This window comes from Dasypus novemcinctus, chromosome 23 (assembly GCF_030445035.2).
Source record: "Dasypus novemcinctus isolate mDasNov1 chromosome 23, mDasNov1.1.hap2, whole genome shotgun sequence".
Taxonomy (NCBI): Eukaryota; Metazoa; Chordata; class Mammalia; order Cingulata; family Dasypodidae; genus Dasypus; species Dasypus novemcinctus.
In genome coordinates this window covers 11,297,023-11,316,216 of record NC_080695.1, presented here as the reverse complement: position 1 = coordinate 11,316,216, position 19,194 = coordinate 11,297,023, and the positions used below count along the sequence as shown (strand labels likewise).

The window sequence follows — 19,194 nt, the reverse complement described above, 5'->3', positions numbered from 1 at the left end:
ATTTGCCAGGGGAAGCCGCAAGTTGGGAACACCAGCGAGGCGATGAGGAATTGCGCAGAGAAGCTGGCCAGCCATGTGGCAGTGGACATCTCCCTTCTGACAGCCGAAACCAGCCCTTCTCCATCGAAGGTCTCTGTCCGAGGGGGCGCGCCTTCCCTGCCACCGAAGGTGGACTCCTCCACTGATCGTAGCTGTCATCAGTAGGTGCAGGATTTAAGTCCAGGATGTGTCCTCACAGGGGCCACCGGGCCAGTGCTTTCTTGACCAAACAACTGGACACCGTGACCAGCCACGGGGACACGAGAACTTGGCCGAGGGCGCTGTCTGGCCCTCGTCCCTGCTGCCCCGTGAGATTGCCCAGCTTCCCAGGTTTTCCCGGCCCAGGCGTGAAGACAGAACCGCGGTCGCAGCTCGCAGTGGTCTGATCCCCAGGAGCTCGGGTCCGTGGCCCTTGGCAGCTCGTGCCGCCCTCGTCCGTGGAGCATCCTTAGAGAGGGCGGAGGGCCGGCGCGGGGCCCAGCGGTCCTGCCTGGGTGGCGCGGGGCCCTGGCTCGGGAGGCTCTCCTCCGCCCTGTCCACGTGGCTGCCGTGGGTCTCCCCAGGCCTTCCCGCCGCCCCTCAGCCTGGCCTCGGCCATCCACGCGCTTGGCCTGTGCCCAGTCCTAGTGAGTGGGCTGTGGCCCAGGGCTCCGGGCTGTCCAGTGACTGCGGTCCTTGAACTTGGATCATGCGTGTGCCAGGCCTCAAGAGCCTGCCTGTTGGTGCCCTGCCCTGGCGTGCGAGCTACGGAGGCCGGCAGGGGCTTTGGCCGGGACACATTTACTGTCGCTCTGGTGTGCAACGGCGAGCCCGGCTTGGGCTACGGTCTGTGGGAGCAGTTTCGTGAGCCGCCCTGCACTTGAGCAGGTCCACGTCGCCTCTCGCCCGCGTGTGCCTCTGTGGCGCCACAGGGATTCTCCTGGCCCAAGGGGGACTGTGCGCAGGCAGCAGGGACGTCGGCGTTTCCAGGCCCTCCGCCTCACCCTCCGGAAGTCCAGGGCGTGGGAAGGATGGTGGTCCCAGGAGGGGAAGTCTTGGAAGTCTCGACGGGATGGTTGGTGCTTCCTCGAGGTCAGCCCGCTCACCTCCCTCCCAGGCTGACCCTCCGGCGCGCCGCCGACCCGCCCAGGGCTCTCGTTTCCCTTGGGGAGCTTGGCGCTCCTGGAGGCCGGAGCCCCTCGGGGGACACCGCTCGGGGCGGGGTTTGCCTTAGCAGGTCCTTTGGGGCACGAGGACATGCCAGTGGAACAGCCATGTTCCTGAGAGGGCTTTGGCATGGCGGCTCTGCCTGGGGCAAGGCCCAGGGGGTGCCCGCTTCCGGCTGAGTTCCTGGGTCTCTGCAGAGGAGGTCCCGCCACTCAGCGCCACAAGACGGGCCGCGACCAGCAGGCCCCCGAGTCACCGGGCTCCGGCACCTGCTCAGGCTCCTGTCGCCCTTGGGCCCTGCCAGTGTGCCGCTGCCTTTCCCAGAACGACCCGGATGGAGGGTGGGCCTTTCTAATTGTACAAGCGATGGGTTTCTAATGCTTTTTAAAATCCAGACTCTGTGCCAAGCTTTTTAAAAGATTTTATTTTTATTTATTTATCCCCCCTCTCTTGTTGTTTGCACTCGCTGTCAGCTCTCTGTCCATTCGCTGCTCATTCTTCTGCATGTGCTTGTCTTCTCTTCTCGTCTTCTCTTTAGGAGGCACTGGGAACTGATCCTGGGACCTCCGATGTGGGAGAGAGGCACACTGTCGCTTGAGCCACCTCAGTCCCTGCTTTGTTATATCTCTCCTCCTTGTCTATTTTGTTGTACCAGTTCACCACGTGGGCCGACTTTCCTTCACCAGGAGGCCCCAGGAAATGAACCCGGGACCTCCCATATGGTAGACAGGTACCAATTGCTTGAGCCACATCTGCTTCCCTGCCAAGCCTTCTAATAAGTGGGAATTCCTCCTCGTTCCACCAGCCAGAGGTGCTCACTGCTGTCAGGCCTGGGTTCACGTAGTTGCCTTGCTCTGTCTGCTTTGTTCTTCTTTAGTGCCACCTCACGGGCGTCTTCGTGTCAGTAACTAAGGCCACATGTGGTTGGTTACTGCTAACACCTGTTTAGCTCTCCATTTTATAGGTGTAGCAGCTGTTTCTGGTTTGTGAACATGAGAAATAATACTGTTTTTGTATCTTCGCGTTTCTGGAGCTTTGGATCTTGATTTAAAAAAAAAAATTTAATTTTATTTTTCCCATCCCCTCTGGTTGTTTGCGCTTGCTGTGTCTGTTTGTTGTGTGCTCATCTTTCTGGAGGCACTGGAACCGAACCTGGGATATCCCATGTGAGAGGGAGATGCCTAATCGCTTGAGCCACCTCTGCTCCCTGCTTTGTTGTGTCTTTCGTTGTGTTTTCTTCCTTGTGTCTCTTTGCTGCGTCAGCTCACTGCACCACCCTGTCGTGTAAGCTCGCTGTCTCACTCATCTTCTTTAGGAGGCACCAGGAACCGAACCTGGGACCTCCCATGTGGTAGGTGGGAGCTCATTCGCTTGAGCCACATCTGCTTCCCTCGTCCTTGGTTTTTGTGGCTGTGGCAGCTGGGGGGAGGCCAGGGTGTTGGAGAGACGCCCCAGCTCAGCCGTTGACCACGGTGCCCTTGGCAAGGGTCCTTCCCACACCTGGGCATCCTCGTTTCATGGCGTGACGATGGCGCCCGCTGAAGACGCAGTTGTCGGGGGCTAAGTGGGACACGGGCTCTGGAACTCACACCGCAGGCGCGATGGACCATGGCTGCCCCGAGAGCTGGCGGGTGGGCAGGGGGGCGCCCCTCCCGCGGGCGCTGCCTGTCCGCTCTGCCTGGCCGGCCCCTGAGGAGATGAGCGGTGTTCCAGCGGGTGTGGCCAGGACGCCCCGCTCCGGGCTGGCCCGCCGAGCTGCTGGAGGAGCCTGCCGCGTCCTCACCCTCCTGCTCTGCCGGAGCTCGGTGTCCACTGGGGCTCAGCCTTCGGGGGTGCTGTGGCTGCACAGCTGGGAACTGACCCCACGGAGGCCGTGGCCTTGGAGGGCCGTGGCGGGTGGGGCCACCTGCCCTGTTCTGTGCCACGTGCCCGGCGTCTCGGCCCCTGCTCGGCCCTGAGGGGCGCCCCCTGCTGGGGATCACCGCCGGCCGCCTCGGGCACACCACGCTCCACGCCGCCGCCGTTCCTGGCGAGCCTCGGGATCCTTGTCAGCACAGTGCCCCAGGCAGCTGATGGCCCTGGGCTGGATGCCGGTGCCCGCACTGAGCTGTCCTCTCCTACCCGCCGGCCCTGCCGCGGAGCTGCCTCCAGAGTGCATGTCGTCTGTCCTTGGGAGCTCAGCACCTCCTCTGGGTACTTAGCTTTTCCTTTTTATTATTGTTGCAAAGTATACGGAACCGGAAAGTTCCCACTCGAACTGTCTCTGAGCCTGTAAGTCGGCAGCTTCAAGGACGTTCACAGGCTACGTCGCCGTCACTGTTCCCAGGACTTTTGTCCCCGTGAAGCACCGGCGCCCCTCCCCAGCCCGTGGGCCCCGCTCCCCTCGGGCCCCCTGCGCTGCCTGTTCCAGGCCCGGTCCACGTGGAGTCGGCTCTGCCCGTCCTCTCGTGTCTCTCTCGGCGCTGCCTCTCCGTGCTCCCTCGGGTGTCACGCGTCAGCCGCTCCTCTTGGTGGTGGGTGGAGAATGCAGGTCTTGGGCTGGCGCTCGGGCACCCCTCCTGCCTCGTGTCCCCGGCCCAGGCCCAGGGCAGTGCTGGCCTCCACGGCAGCCCGGCTGGTGCCTGCCGTCGGTCGCTGCGCCTGGCGCTGGCCCCGGGTTTCCCGGGCGTGGGCCGTCCCGGTGACACAGCTGGCCCACGACGGCGTCCGCTGAGCGCTTGTGCCCGCTGTGGGTGCGAGCATGTCCCACCCGCGGGGCCGGGAAGCCCGCCTGCCGGGTGCCCGGTCTGTGCCGCCACGGCCCCATTGTTCAGAGCCCCTGCCCCGGGAGGGCTGCCAGCCAGGGCGAAGGTGGAAACCAAGGCCCGGGAGGCGGGTGGGCCGTGAAGCCGGACCACAGCCCTGAAGGACGGGCCCCCCGCCCCGGGCCTTTGCTTCCCAGGGAGCGGCTGGGGCCCTCGATGCAGCCCCGACAGTGGGCAGGGGCCCTCCACGCGGCCCCGACGGCGGGCAGCCGTCCAGGGCGCGGCGCGTGCGCATGGTGCCCTCCCGGGGCCCGCCGGGCGCCACAGACACGGTCACGGTGGGGCGGCCAGAGCCCAGAGCCCAGAGGACGCAGGTGCCCGCCACGGCCCTGCTCCCCGTGGCCCTGTGCTGTCGCTGCGGCAGGAACCCCTTTGGCCACTGGTGCAGGCCTTGCGGGCATGGGTGGGGGCCCCCTGGGGCGCGCAGGGGTTTAGTGGGTCGGGGTGGGGTGCAGGGGCTGCGGGGCGCTCCCGGGCCTGGCTGCTTTGCTCCAGGTCCCCAGGAGGTGGCGCCGGGGCTCGCGGCATCCAGCAGGCACCTCCTCAGGCCCTGCGCCCAGATGCAAGGGGAGAAGCAAGAGGGGACGCCGGGGGACACGGCCTGCGCGGGGCCTGCGGTCCTGCACCCTTCCTCCTCGGCGCCCCGCCCCGGCTCCCGGCCTCCTCTGGGCACGCACACCTGCGGCCCGGCCCCAGGACCTGGTGGGGAGCCCTGGCCAGGCAGGCGCCCCCGCCTCCCCGCGAGGAGGCGAGTGTGAGGCCCGCCCGGGGAGCGCAGCCCGCAGGGCCCTGGCACCCCAGCTCAGCCTGCCCTGTCCTCCCGCCTCGTGCTGCTCTTGTGCCTCTGGCCACTTTCCTGATCTTTGGTGGCACCCACCCCCCTCGCTTTGAAACAGGCTTTCTTTTGCCCCCCTCACCCTTGGATCCCTTCGGGTTTCGGGGTGAATTTAGCGCTCCGAGTGGCGTCCTTGCTGTCCGCTGGGCCCAGTGCGCCCTGGTAGCGCCTGGTGGGTGCGGGGGCTGGCCAGGCCGCCCTGGCCTCCTTCACTTCCTGTTTCTCCCGGGAGCCCCAGCGTCCTCGCCCGGCTGCGGTCCCGCATGCCTCCTGCCGCGCATGCCGACACCAGGGGGCCGGGCCTGGGCCCTGGTCGCCCGCAGCGTGGGCTGCGTCTGGTGGTGAAGCCGGTGGCCGCCTGACTCTCCACCGGGGACTGTCCTCGAGGCCGTGTCCAGCTGCCTGGCTCTGCCATCCAGGACGGGCCCTAGTGGCTGGGCTGGGCAGCACATGTGGGCCCTCCCAGGTCTCCTGCGCTCCTGACGGGCGCTGGCAGTGGCTGGTGCCCTTGGTCCATATGGCGTCCTTCTGAGGTCACAGCAGCATGGCCATCGCTCCTATCTGGGAAGCAGCAGCCGTCGCACCTGCTCGCTTGGGCGGTGGCGGCCCTGCCCCCACAGGGTGCCCCTGGCTTCATTGGGCGTCTTCTCTGCGCCTGCTGGTGCCCGTGAGCACGCGCGGCCCCCCGGCGGGCACTGTCCCCGCGCGGACGAGAGGGAACCCAGGTTTTCAGAGTGAGTGGCCAGCGGGGCTTGGGTGCTTTGTGGCCTGCGCCGTCCTCAACCGCAGCTCCCGCCTCGTGGGAGAGGCGGTGACGCCGAGCAGCTTGGGAAGGCGAGTCTTGGGCCTCCATGCCTGGCAGGGCGACGTGGATGGCTCCAGCGAGGACGGCCGCTCCCCGCAGCCAGACCACCCGGAGCTGCCGGGCAGGCCCTGCCGCGGGGCCCCGTGGGCTTTAGTGCTTCAGTTTGCAGAGCCACACCTCGCTTCTAGAACCTTCCTGGTCTTATCTCTAGACCCTGGAGATGGGCACAGGGAGTGTTAGAATACCCGGAACGCCCCCATTCCGGGGCTGAGCCGTTTGGCTGAAGCTGGGCTGGCAGTGGACTTGGCAGGGGACACGACACGTCCCAGGAGGGTGCTGCCCGGCACTCGTGGTGCCACCTCACAGCACAGCCAGGTGCCTCCAGGCCTCCCGCCCTCCAGCGCCATCGGGGGACCTCATGGGGATCTCCAGGCCGTGGAGGGCCTGTCTGTCCCTGGCTGCTGTCGGCTGTGAGCCCGGGGGGTGCAGAGAACGTGGGCGGGTGCCTCCGCCTCTAGAACGTGTGGAATTCCAGCTCTGGAGAGGAGGCGCGCGCTCCCTGGGCTGGCGCGACCGGCTCCGGCATTCCATCGGGGTGGTGCCTCCGGCTCGGGGGCCCGGCGGAAGCGCCTTCCGCAGGCGGGGGTGCTCCTGGTGGCACGGTCTGGAGCCGGCGAGGAATGTGCACTGCAGCTCAGGCTGGAGGGAGGAGCGAGGCTGGCCAGCTCCGCTCTAGCCAGAGGCGCGGGCAGGGCTCCCCGCAGGTGCTGGCGCGTCCCTGCTGGCGCCCCGGCGTCGGTGGTCCTGGTCCCTCGAGGGGGCTGCGGCTCGGGGCGGCTGGCTCGAGGGTCCCCCGCTGTGCTGCGCCACCCAGTGCCCGGGGAACTCGGTCTGCGTTGGCATTGCCTCAGCATGTCCGGGAGCAGGGCGGGGGACAAGCGCAGACGCAGCACTGTGCGTCCTTCACGGAGCTAAAGCAGGACCCCGCGCCGGCGACGATAAGGATGAGCTGAGCGCACCATTTAGAACCCCTCAGCTAAAAAGATGGCAGCCAGGTCAGTTAAGAAATACAAAATTCCCGTCAACTATGCCTTACTGTATGACATATGATACTCCAACGGCCACTTCAGGGTTAACCCAAGTATATAATCTCTTATGTTTGTTTGTAGGTTTGTTTTTTAAAATTAATTAATTAATTAATTTATCCCCCCCAGTTGTCTGCTCTCTGTGTCCATTTGCTGTGTTCTTCTGTGATCGCTTCTATCCTTATCAGCGGCCCCGGGAATCTGGTTTTTTTTGTTGCGCCATCTTGCTGTGTCAGCTCTCCGTGTGTGCAGCTCCATTCCTGGGCAGGCTGCACTTTCTTTCGCGCTGGGTGGCTCTCCTTACGGGGCGCACTCCTTGCGCGTGGGGCTCCCCTGCACAGGGACACCCCTGCGTGGCACGGCACTCCTTGCGCGCATCAGCACTGCGCATGGGCCAGCTCCACACGGGTCAAGGAGGCCTGGGGTTTGAACCTTGGACCTCCCATGTGGTCGGCGGATGCCCTATCCATTGGGCCAAGTCCGCTTCCCTAATCTGTTATGTTTCAGTTGACCGAGTGTGTTTCGAGTTTTTACTTGTTTTTAAATTATGAAAGTAATGTGTGAAATTTAAAAAACCAAGCAGTCCAGAAAATCAGTGAAAAAATGAGTTTTTCCCATTCCAGGTTTCTGCTCCCACCTCCTTTTTTTCCCCTTTATTAGAGAAGCTGTGGGTTTCTAGAACAATCTTGGAGAAACTACAGGATTCCCGTACCTTCCCGCAGCACTTGCACTAGCGGGGGCCGCCGTGACCCTCGGTGACGGCACATGCTCGTAAACTGAGGGTTGCTGCAGGGAAGGTCCGGGGCTTTTAAAATCTTTTCCTTCTTCCATACGTACGCGCTCACGTTGCTCCTTTTAGCACACTCAGGTCTGCGTTTCGGGCTGTCAGTTGTGTTCCCAATGTTGTGCCACCGTCACTGCCATCCAACGCCAACCCAGCCCCGTCACCTCAAGTAGGAACCCCTGCACTGGGGCCTTGGCCCCCCAGTCCTATCCCCCTGTCCTGGCAACCTGTATTCTAGGCTCCCGGCTCCTGTCCTCCCAGTTCCGCGGTGGGTGGGGCGGATCCAAGCCCGGGGTCTGTCCGTCCTCCCCACTGTTCCCACGCGCTTGGGGCGCACAGCCCAGGCCGCTCGGCCTCTCCCCGCCAGCCCCGGGGGCCTTCCGTGCCCAGTGCTGGCACCCGGAGGCCCCATTCCTCCAGGGTTGAGGGTTCCGTTGACCGGGTGGGCGAGCACCATGCAATGAGGGGGCTATTAGACGGGGCGATTTTTATTTTTTGAGATTTATTTTATTTATTTATTTCTCCCCATCCCCCTGTTGTTTGCACTTGCTCTCTGTTCATCTTCCTTGTTTCTTTTTAGGAGGCACTGGGAGCCAAGCCCGGGACCACCGATGCGGGAGGGAGGTGCCTAATCACTTGAGCCACCTTCGCCCCCTGCCTTTGTTGTATCTCATTGTCTTTCCTCCCCCCATCTCTTGTTGAGTCTTTTTTTTTAATACTTATTTTATATCTATTTCTCTCCCCTCCCCGTCATTGTCTGTTCTCTGTCCATTCGCTGTGTGTTCTTCTTTGTCCACTTGTATTCTTGTCACCCAGAATCTGTGTCTCTTTTTGTTGCGTCATCTTGCTTGTCAGCTCTCCATGTGTGGGCACCACTCCTGGGCAGGCTGCGCTTTTATCGTGCAGGGCGGCTCTCCTTCTGGGGCGCACTCCTTGCGCGTAGGGCTCCCCTACGCGGGGGACACCCCTGCGTGGCAGGGCACTCCGTGCGTGCATCAGCACTGTGCGTGGGCCAGCTCCACACGGGTCAGGAGGCCCTGGGTTTGATCCTGGACCTCCCATGTGGTAGGCGGATGCTCTGTCAGTTGCGCCAAATCCGCTTCCCTTGTTGCGTCCGCTCACCATGCCTGCCCACCGTGTCCTGCCAGCTCACTGTCCTCTTTAGGAGGCACCAGGATCCGAACCAACGACCTCCCCCCCGGTAGGCGGGAGCCCAGCCGCTTGAGCCACATTTGCTTCCCAGCAGTGGGAGTTTTCTAGCTCTCGGTTTCAAGGCTAAGACAAGTCCAGATCAAGGCGTCATCCAGGCGATGCTTTCTCCCTGAAGACCGTGGCGCTCTGGGCTGGCTGCTGGCCGTCCTCGGTCCTTAGCGTGTCACCAGGCACATGGCGGTGTCCCCTGGTCCCTCCTCTCTTCCGGGTTCTGTTGACGTTCAGCTTCAGGCTGCTCCCTCTGTGGCTGCCCCCCACCCCTCCCCCCTCCGCCCCCTCTGTCCCTCTCTCTTTCTCTCTTTCCCTCGCTCCCTCTCTCCTCCCCTCCCCGCTCGCTCTCCCCCTCTCTCCAGCCCCCCTCTGAATTTCACTCTCGTATAAAGGCCCCCAGTGTCGGGACGGTGACCCGTCCTGGCCGGGCTGGGCCTCAGCCGCCTGCAGCCTCCTCAGCAGGAGGCCTCCGTGCAGTGGGCTCCCACCCCCAGGAGAGGGTCAAGTTTAAGGGCGTTTTCTGGGGTACATACGGCTCCCAGACACCAAAACCCGTCATCTGGTACCCAGGACCCTGACGATGGGCGTCTTGGCTCCTGAAACAGAGCCACGCAGCGCGCGCCCCCGCAGGTGCAGGGCGTTTGTAGGAGGAGTCCCGGGAGAGGGCTTCAGGGCAGGCGCCGTTGAGGAGTAAATTGGCTGGTGGGCGCCCAGGCGAGCGGCCGCTCTCTGTTCCCACGGACACCAGCGCAAGCCCTGTGCTCACATGCCCGCGTGACCGCTGCCCACCGAAGGGGAAAGCCTGGGTGGCCAGGCTTCTAAGTAACCTTGTGGGGAGCACAGCTGAACAGGTCAGATACAGAAAAGACGCACCGGGAAACGTTAGCAGCAGCAAAAGTCACAGCAAGCCCCGGTTCCCTTTATCCCCTACAGATCAGCGAGGACCAGAAAACCGCACAGCTCGAGGCAGGCCCGGCACGAGCGCACACGGAAGCGCAGAGACGAACCTGAGGGAGGAGGAGAGGGCCGGCCTCGCCTCCGAGCCCCCGAGGGCAGCGCTGCTCCGGGCAGAGTGGCCGTACCTGCCGGACGTCGCAGCGGCGTGTGCCTCGGGGACCACCCTGCCGTGTGAGCGGGGAGGCTGGCGGCGGGCACAGGCCATGGCGGTGGGCGCAGGTCCACAGCGGGTGGGCAGAGGCCCACGGCGGTGGGCGCAGGCCCATGGTGGGTGGAGGTCCACAGCTGGCGCAGGCCATGGCGGTGGGCGCAGGCCATGGCGGGCAGGCGCAGGTCCATGGTGGGCAGAGGCCCACAGCGGGTGCAGGCCATGGCGGTGGGCGCAGGCCATGGCGGGCAGGCGCAGGTCCATGGTGGGCGGAGGCCCACAGCGGGCGCAGGCCATGGTGGGCGGGTGCAGGCCATGGTGGGCGGGCGCAGGTTATGGCGGGCGGCCGCAGGCCCACGGTGGCCTGCCCCTGGCCTGGGCCCCCTTACGAGGGCCTGCGTGTCCCTCCCCAGCGGCTGAGGGCCAAGGGAGAGCCGAGGAGTCCAGCGTCGGGAGAGCCCCTGCGCCCCCTGGACAGCCCGCTCCCCCGCGAGGCCTGGCCTGCCCGCGGCGTCCCGACCCACTCGCCGCGGGAGCCCGTTCCTCCCCGTCTCCACGTCTCACGTGGGTCTGAGTATCCCCTCGGCCTGTTTCTCTGGAGAACCCTGCCTGATAGAGCGGACTTTTCTAGAAGACCCTCATGTGGGGCGGGGAGGGAGGAAGGAAGGAAGGCTCCCAGTGTTCTTTTTTTCCTAGTTTTTCAGGAAAAAACAAAACAACTAAAAACCAAGCACAAGAACGCAAACCCACGGGTGTTCCCTGGCTGCGCGTGACGTCCTGGGCCCCTCCAGGAGCTCCTCCCAGCCCGTGGCTCAGGCTCTGGCGCCTGCACGGAGGGAGGCGGCTCAGCGGACCCCGCGCCGGCCGGTTGCGACTCTGGGGGCTCCTCTCCCTGGAGCTGCTCCGTGGCTGCCGTGGGAGTCTGTGAACTGCGGCGTCTGGGGCCTGAGGGCCGCGGCGCTGGGCGCAGCAGACGGGCCGCTGCATCTTTCCCCCGACCTCGCCTGCGTCCCCCTCGGTGGGCGTGCGCGGGGAGCGCGGCCCTCCCGGCCCCTCCTCGGTGTGCACCCGGGAGTGTCCGTGGCCAGCAGCTGGCCTCTACCTGCTCTCCTCTCCCGTCCTCCCCCAGCAGCACTTTTCTGGCCACTTGGGCTCAGCTCTGGCCTGGCCCTGCCCTGTGGCCCGGAAGCGGCAGTTGCTGTCAGTGTGGATTTTTTTTCTAGACTAATTGTATTTATTTATTCCCCGGCTTTGTTACGTGTGCTCGTTGTCTGCTCTCTTTGTCCATTCGCTGTGTGCTCTCTGCGTCTGCTCGTCTTCTCTTTAGGACGCACTGGATACCCAACCTGGCACCTCCCATGTCAGAGAGGCGGTCAACCGCCTGAGCCACCTCTGCTCCCTGCTTTGTTGTGTCTCTCATTGTGCTCCTTCTTTGTGTCTCCTTGCTGCGTCATCTTGTTGCATCAGCTCGCTGTGCCAGCCCGCTGTCTTGCTCGTCTTCTCTAGGAGGCACCGGGAACCGAACCCGGGACCTTCCGTGTGGTAGGCGGGGGCTCAGTCGCTCGAGGCACGTCTGCCTCCCTGTTGGCAGGTTTTGATGTAAAGATGTTCAGACCTTCCAGCCTAGTCACCCGATTCCTGGGATTTATTCTGGAAAAACGAGTCCAAAAGCAGAATAGTGACATTGGGTCCAAGGATGTTTATTGACGTAGTGGAAAAGAAGCCCCTAAACCCCGGCCAGCTGGGGGGCGGCTAAATGAACGGGGTACCCTGCAGGTGAGGGCCCAGACGCCTGGACGAGGCGGGCGTGGCATCTGCTCGCAAAGCATGATGCAGTCGCAGGAGCCCTGCCTGCGCGGCGATCAGATTACAGCTCCGTCCAAAAGCAAGTGAAAGGACCGGAAGGAAACCCAGCAAACACGGCCCCAGTTATTTGTCCCCTGAGTGAGTCACCGTGAGCCACGGCCAGGAGCAGCGCGCTCCCAGCAGGGCAGAACGGCGCGGAAGGAGGCGGCCGAGCCGAGGGCGTCGCTGTGCCCGGGCCACCGGGCCACAAGTCGGGGCGCAGAGGCAGACTTCCTCCTCTCCCAGCTCCTGAGGCCGGAAGCCCCGAGTCTGTTGACGGGGTGGTCCCTCCGGGGGCTCCAAGGGAGGGTCCTCCTGCGCCCCCCTGCTCCTCGGCCGCACTCCGTTGCTCTGGCTCCGCCTCCGTCGTTGTGGGGCCTTCCTTGGAGCCCGGCTCCCCTTCGGGCACCGGCTGGTGGGTGCAGGCCACGCTGCCCTCGTCTGCGCCCGGCCCTGTGTCCACACGGGCCATTCTCACGGGTCCTGGGGGCACCTGAGTTTCAGGGGTACCCTCTCCACCCCAGGGCACAGGGCAAGGGGACGCGGGCGCAGGCACAAGTGTGGGTGAAGCCCGAGGCCCTGCTGCCAAGGTGCTGGGATCCGGGTGCCGTCTTTCCTTGCTCTCCTGCGTTTTCCTAATTTTCTACTAATTAAAACGGTTAATTCCCAACGACAGGAAGAGCCCTCTCTGCTTTCTGGGGTGCCGGGAGGAGGCTGTCGGGCAGCTGAGAGTCGCTTGGGGGCCGAGGCACCGTCCCTGACGCCCCTGGCCCGGCTCCCGGCCTCGGGTCAGAAGCTCCCCAGCGCGCCTGGCGCAGCCCAGGCCCCGGAGACGGCGGCGTAACCGTGGCGCGACCCGCCAGACTGTGGTTTTGAGCCTCCTTATTTACGGGATGACGATGCCGCAGGGGAGGGACCAGGTGCCTGCCCCGACCTGCAGGCCCCCGCCCCGCGCTGGGTGGCTTCCCGCGGCCGCCGCCCTCCGCCTCACTTCCTGCTGCCTCGCGGCCTTGCTCGTGGGCTGTTTAGTCTGCCATGGTCGGTGCCCGGCGCGGGCTTGCCGAGCTGCCTTGGAGTGAATGGGCGCATGGTGGGCCCCGGGTGCGGGCCGTGGGCACAGGCCGTGGCAGGCCGCCGGAGGCCGCCGGGGCCCGAGTCTCTGCCGCTGTCCAGGCCCTGACCCTGGGCCGGGCCCCGGGCTGGGACTCCACCTGGTGCCGCTGCCCCGGGCGGCGTGGAGGGCGGAGCCTGCTGACCGCGGCCGCCGCTGGCCCTGGCGCTGCCACGTGCTTGGCCCTGGTCAGGAACGGCCCCGGGGGGCGGGCGTCGTGCTGGGTGCTGGGGATTTACTTCCCTCCGTCACACTGAACCACTTGAACTTCGCCTGTGTGGGGGTCACACACCAGGGCATCGGACACGCGTGCAGGTCCTGGGGGAAGATCGCGCACCCACGAGTCCGGGTGTCCGCGCCGTCCTCCGAGGGCTTCCGGCCGCAGGGCGGCCTCTCGTCCTGCACCCTGAGCCTCGCCTGGCCGCGGCCTCCCAGGCCACCCGTGCTGTGGGGTGGGCAGCGGCTCCCAGCGGCCTCCCTGGCCAGCCGGCGGGAAGCGGGACGGCGGAGGAGAGCGCGCCCCTGGAGGCGACCGCACGGGCGGGAACGCGGCGTGAGGGCGGCGTGGCTGCAGGACCTTCCTGGCGGGGAGCAACGCGGGCGCTGGCGGCGGCAGCCCCGGGCCCAGGCGCTCGCCCTGGGGAGGTGGGCGGGGCCCCTGCGCCCTCCTGGGTGCCGTGTGGCCTTCCGTGCACACACACCGGGACCCTGCCGGCACCTGCGCTGCCAGGACGTCGAGGCTCGGGAGGGCTGCCCTGGCGGCCTCCACACGCGTCGTAGCCCGGCTCCTGTCGCAGTCACCTGCCCCGCTTCATGGTGACCCCCAGAGCGCCGAGACCACTCCTCGTGCGGGGTGCCGGGCAGGAGCTGGGGCGCCTTACGCCAGCAGTGTGGGGCCTCTGTCTCGTGCCCTCGAGACCTCATGCCCTCGAGACCTCGTGCCCTCGAGACCACGGGCCCCGCCCTTGGCCCAGCCCGCCCGGCCGGGGCGCCCTCCCCTCCCCGCTGTCGGGCGGCACCTGGGCCGTGCTCAGGGCTGTGCTCCGGCCGCCGTGGCCAGAAGCAGCCCCAGAGGGCGCGAGGGTGGACGTGGTGTGCCCGGGGCCCTTGGGTGTGAGGGGTTGTGGTGAGCGGGGGTGGAAGGGCGACAGGAGGGGCTGGCGGTGGGGGGCGCTGTGGCAGCTGCAGGCTCGTGCTGCGGTTCCCTATGCGGGGAGGGGCCGGGGTCCCCTGACGGGTCCTGCAGGGCTGGGGGGGCACTCAACGGCAGCGCTGGTTCCAGAACGTGCCACCTGCGGTTTGCACTCCTTCCCGAGCCGGCGCTGCGCCCCCTCCTTACCTGGGCACCTGCGCCCTGGGGGCGGCCCAGTCCTCCACCCCCCCTCCGCTGGTCTGGCCGAGGGACCCCTCGGGCTGGCCGGAAACATCGAGGTGCGCTCTCGGCGTGACCCACCCAAGGGCTGCCCTCCCAAGCCGCTCGGGGATGCGGCAGGCAAGCGCCTCTGGGGGCGCGGTGGTGCCAGGGCCCTGGGCCGTGTCCACGTGCGCCCTGAGCCCCGCGCCGGCGCAGCGGTGCCCCCTCCACGCCCACAGCGCCGTCCCCCCCTCCCGCCCCCTCCCCTGCCCGCACCCCCTCCACACGTGCCCGGGCCGCAGGGCGCGTCGCCACGTTCCTGCGCCTGCCCGAGCTGCGGGCCGCCTGCTGACGCGCCTCTCTGGTCCAGTTTCCAGGCGGAGCGGCCGGCGCTGAACGTGGTCATCTTCCCCCTGCTGCACGAGGGCCTGACCGACGTCATCCGCGACGTCCCCATGATGCACCTGGACGAGATCACCCTGTTCAAGAGCAGAGTGGCCGAGGAGCCGCCGGACCTGTGGTGGTGAGGCCGGCCGCGCCTGGGCCCCGCGCCGGGGGCAGGCCGCCCTGCTGCTCACGCCGCCGCGGCCCCGGAGGCCTGCGGAACATGGGACCCTGGCCTCACCCCGGAGCGAGCGCCGCCCACTCCTTGGTCCACCCCTCGCCTCCTCGTGCGGCCTGTGCTTGGTGAACCTGGCGGACCCGGGCCCGCGTTTTGAGGTGCTGCGGAGAGGATAAAGTGGGCCGCGGGCACAGACGTGGGTGGTGGGGCCTGGCCACGGGGTGCTGGGGCCTGAGACACGGGTCAGCAGTGCAGGGGCCCCGGGGGTCAGCAGTGCAGGGGCCCCGGGAACCCCGGCCGTGGCCCCTGAGTCCCAAGGCTGCGCCCAAGGCCCTGCTCCGGCCCCCCAGCAGGGGTCACCTTGCCCTCGTGCTCCCGGCCGGCCCTGTGCCCGGGGTCTGCGCTGGGGGTGGCGAGAGCCTCGGGGTGACGGCCGCGCCTGCGGGTGTGCCTGTGGGGGCCCGCGTGGGGGGTGCGCCGTGGGTGCTCTGCGGGCGTGCCGCGGGCCCGCCTGACTCCCTGCCGGCTCCGACCGTGACGGGGAGGTGCTCGCGGGCCCGGGGCGCCCTCGCGCTGTGGCCGTGACCTGGGGCTGTCCTTCCCACGAGACAACGTCGGCCCCGCTGCGCGTCTGTGCCCGTCCCCTGCACCCATCCCCCGCGCTGTTGAGCGCGAGCCCTGGGGCCGCCTCTCGGGGGCGCCCTCGGCCTCAGGCCTGTCCCTGGAGCCCCTCGGCCCGCGAAGACCGCGCCATGCGCGGAGTCTGTGTGTACATTTGGCTTCACTCGGGCACCTGGAGTTTTAAAGCCCCACGGGGACGCCCTGGGCCCTCGTCGCTGTCGGGGCCTCCTCAGAGGCCGCCCAGCACCGTGCGAGCCCCCCGCGTCCCCCGAGGCAGCTGTCGCGAGAGCCAGCAATGGGCGCCGTGGGCCCAGGCCTGCCGCCCCGCAACCCCCGACGGCCGGCGGGCTTCCGGGCGGGGCTCGGGGGTCCCCTCTGGCGACGCGGCCCTGGCAGCCCGTCTGCAGCTCGGGGTGCCTCCCCCGGCCCCGGGGCCAGTCCTGGCCCTTCCCCTCCCCTGGCCCCTGGCGCCTGGCTCGGCGGCCCCATGTCCCCAGCCCGCCGGCCGCTTGCTCCTTCCGTGGGGTCGGTCCCGGGTCCTGTGGGGGCTCCGAGGCAGCGCCCCCAGCAGCTCGCTGCCTCCTGGGCTCGGGCCGCTCCTTATGGAGTCTTCTCCGGGTGCATGTCTGCTGCGCCCACCCTCAGCTCCTCTGCGTGGTGGTCTCGACCCCGTTCCCGCAGCTCTGCCCCTTTCCCTCCCCAACAGAGTGGACCAGGGGGTGGGCTGGGTGCCTTGCCCCCATTAACCCCCTCTCCCTCTCTGGGGTGCCTCGCCCCCATCACCTTCTCTCCCTCTCTGGGGCATGGGTGCCTTGCCCCGCCCCAGCCTGGAGCCACAGCAGCCCCTCGCCCTGACCGCTGGCCTCCCCGCAAGGTCCCTGCGGCCTCCGAGAGACACGGGCCACCCTGTCCCCTCCTGACCGTGAGCTGGCAACAGCCCTGATGGGGGCGGCGAGGCCTGCTGGAGGGGGTGGGAGCCCCCGTTCTGGGCATTCCCGGGAGCGCGTTCAGAGAGGCTGGGGCTGCCGGACCTGCTGGCCTCTCGTCCCCAAGGCAAAGGGGTGGCTGGCTGCCGCTGAGGGCCGGAGGCCACGGGAGGGCTTGGCGCGGGCACCGCGGCTTGGGCATCCTCCTTCCATCCAGAGCGAGCCCGGGCTCGCGCCAACCACCATCTTCAGCAGGAACGCGTCGAAGAGGCGGAGGCCGCGGGCCTGGGTTACGCTGGGCGGCCGCTTGTCGTGAGGAGCGGTCAGGAGCAGCCGCTGAACCCCGGTGGGGTGGGGGCTCTCAGGCCGGGGTGGGGGCTCTCCGCAGCACCCCGCAGCACCCCGACAGGAGCTCTTTGCTTCCAGTGTCCCCGCAGCCATCCCTTCCCCGAGAGCAAGAATTTCCGCAGCCTCTGCCCCGAGACGAGGCTCGCAGATGTTAACGACGTGCTTGCTTTTGCTAAGTGCGGTTTTGGCGCCGGTGTTTGTTGCAATTTATCTTCTGTAGCGTTTCATGCCGGGAAGAGAACCCACCTAAGGGCCCCGCTTGGCAGAGCTGGGCTGTCAGGCTGCGGCCCAGAAGCTGCAGGTGCAGAGGCGGCCCAGGCCTGCCCATCGGTGCCAGCGCGTGGGCGTGCATGTGCACATCTGGGGGTGAGAGAGGACGGTAGAGGGCATTTCCCCTGTTCTCATATAAACCCCTTGGCCCTCGAGGCTCTCCTCCTGCCGGACCCCCACCTGCCCCTGGCCCTGTGGCCCTTTCTCCCCAGGAGGGTCTGGGGCCCGGCACCCATTTTGCTCAGCACAGGCAGAGGGAGGCGCCCTGGCTGCAGGCGCCTCGCTCGCGCTCGCGGGGGTGGGTTTGGTTTCAGAGCCCAGGGAAGCTGGTGCGCTGGAGCGGGTGGGCGCCGTGGCCGCTGCCTCTCGGGCCTGCTGGGCGCGGGATCCCCGCAGCTGCCCGCGGCCCGGAGACCCCAGGAAGAGGGAGGCAGGGCAGGCCTGGAAACGTGCTGCGGGCCTGAGCGGGCGGCCGGGCGGCGAGGTCTGGGGCCCCGGCCAGGGGGCCACGCCGGGGGCTGCATGGCGGCCCCTCTCGGGGAGTGGGAATCGCGGAGGCCGTAGGAAGAGGTAATGAAGGTCGATGGGTGCGGCCTGGTGGGCAGTGGCTGCTAGCTGCAGGGTCCAGTGGGTCCAGGGCCGGGGCCCAGGGCGCGGCGGCCGTGGCAGAAGGCACCGCTGCTCCCCACTGGCCACGCTGTCCCCACACGATGCCCTCCCTCCTCCGCCCGGGGCAGGGAGGACCCAGGGAGGTGCTGGGTGGCTTGCTCTCGGGGGTACGAGGTTCTCAGGAGGAGCCTGGGAAGAAAGCTGCCAGCGGAGGGGCCCGTGCCCGGGGGGCGTCTCCACCGCTGTCATGAGGCCGGGGCCCTGGGCTGCGCCCCTCCAGGCAGCCCCCGCCGCCCTCGCAGGTCCTGCGGATGGGGCTGCACCAGAGCCCGCGCCGGGACGCGTCCACGCGAGCGCCCTGGCTGTGAGCTGGCGGCGTTGGCTGCTCGCCCCAAGGCACGCGCCCGGCAGGTGTGTGAGGGGGCGTGCAAGCGTGCGTGCGCACGTGAGGGGCTGTGTGAGCGTGCATGCACACGTGTGTATGTGGGGGCACGTGAGCCTGGGTGTGTGCACGTGTGTGGGTGTGTGCAAGTCTGAGCGTGTGTGTGCACGTGAGGCGTGTGCGTGAGCGTGTGAGGGGTGTGAGTGCACGTGTGTGAGGGGGTGTGCGCGAGGGCGAGCATGCGAAGGACCGCGCGTGACGCTGCGCTGGCCCGGGCGTGTCCCCCCTGCCCCGCGCCCCGGCGTGTGGCCCGCGGTGGGCTGTGCGCAGCGCCTTGCCCGGGGCTCCTGGTGTCCAGTGATGCGGTGCTGGTGGCCGCACGGCATCGCCTGCTTTTCTACGACAACCCCTTCGTCCGTCCACCCACTGCACTGCCGTCGGCGGTGCTGCCCGTGATGTCCGCTCTGATTTTTGTGTTCCTAGTGGCAAGCTAAACTTCGAATGGGTATTTTCATGTGAATTTGTGGCATGTAAAAAACTTCAAATAAAGTAAAATTGATTTAGAAACCCCCCAGCTCTGTGGTCTTGGTGGCGTAGACACGCTCTCGGCGCGGTTCCTCGGGGCCCCTCTCCCCGCCCTGAGGGGCTGTGCCACTCGGGGGGCCGCCGGGCGGGGAGGGTGTGCGGAGCGGGCCATGGGGCGGCGACCGTGCCAGGTTCCTGGGCCATGCCACGCGGGTGGCGGGACGTGGGCCGGTCGGGGCCGTGGGCCGAGCTCAGCCGAGCCGCCCGCGGGGGCAGGGGCATCAGTTCTAGGCGGGAGCCTCCCTCTTGGCTGAGCTTCGGGGGGCTTCGATGAGCCGGGGAGGCCGGGGCGGGGTCCTGTGGTGGTGGATGCTCCAGGGGTCCTGCAGAGCAGGGCGACAGGCAGACGCTGCGGCACCTCCCGCCTCCCACCTGGTCCCTGCGAGGCGGTGGGAGCCACTTCCCAGAAGCCTCTCCCACTGGGACCCCGGGATCTGCTCCCGGCTGGGACGCCAGCGAGGAAAGAGGAGCGCCCAGCAGGGCCTTCCTGGGAGACGGGGCGCCGGACGCCACGGCAGGTGCGGGTGGAGGCTGATTCCATCGTCACAGCGACAGGTAAGCAGGAGGAGGACCACGGCGAGGACAGCCGTGAGGTACACGGGCGCTTCTCGGGAGGGTGGGTGGACGGACGGACGGATGGAAGGGTGGGTGGGCGGACAAGCTGATGCAGCAAGTGTGACAAATGTCAGAAGTTGCTGGATCGGGCATGGGTTACATTGACATTCTCTGTGTGGGATTTGTGTTATTTTTGCAAGTATCTTGAAAGTTTGAAGAT

At 67.1% G+C, this 19,194-nt stretch overlaps 1 protein-coding gene across 1 annotated transcript in view; it reads left to right on the top strand.

Moving 5' to 3' along the window:
- FBXL18 (F-box and leucine rich repeat protein 18) overlaps nucleotides 1–18,401 on the top strand; it is a gene marked incomplete at its 5' end in the record, with an annotated part of 34,075 nt that extends 15,674 nt beyond the window's left edge. The window contains 2 exons of the mRNA XM_058286750.2: nucleotides 9,635–9,829; nucleotides 14,487–18,401. Coding sequence (XP_058142733.1) covers nucleotides 9,635–9,829; nucleotides 14,487–14,643 — 352 coding nt within the window. The remainder of the gene's footprint in view (nucleotides 1–9,634; nucleotides 9,830–14,486) is intronic.
- Between the last annotated feature and the right edge of the window lie 793 nt (nucleotides 18,402–19,194).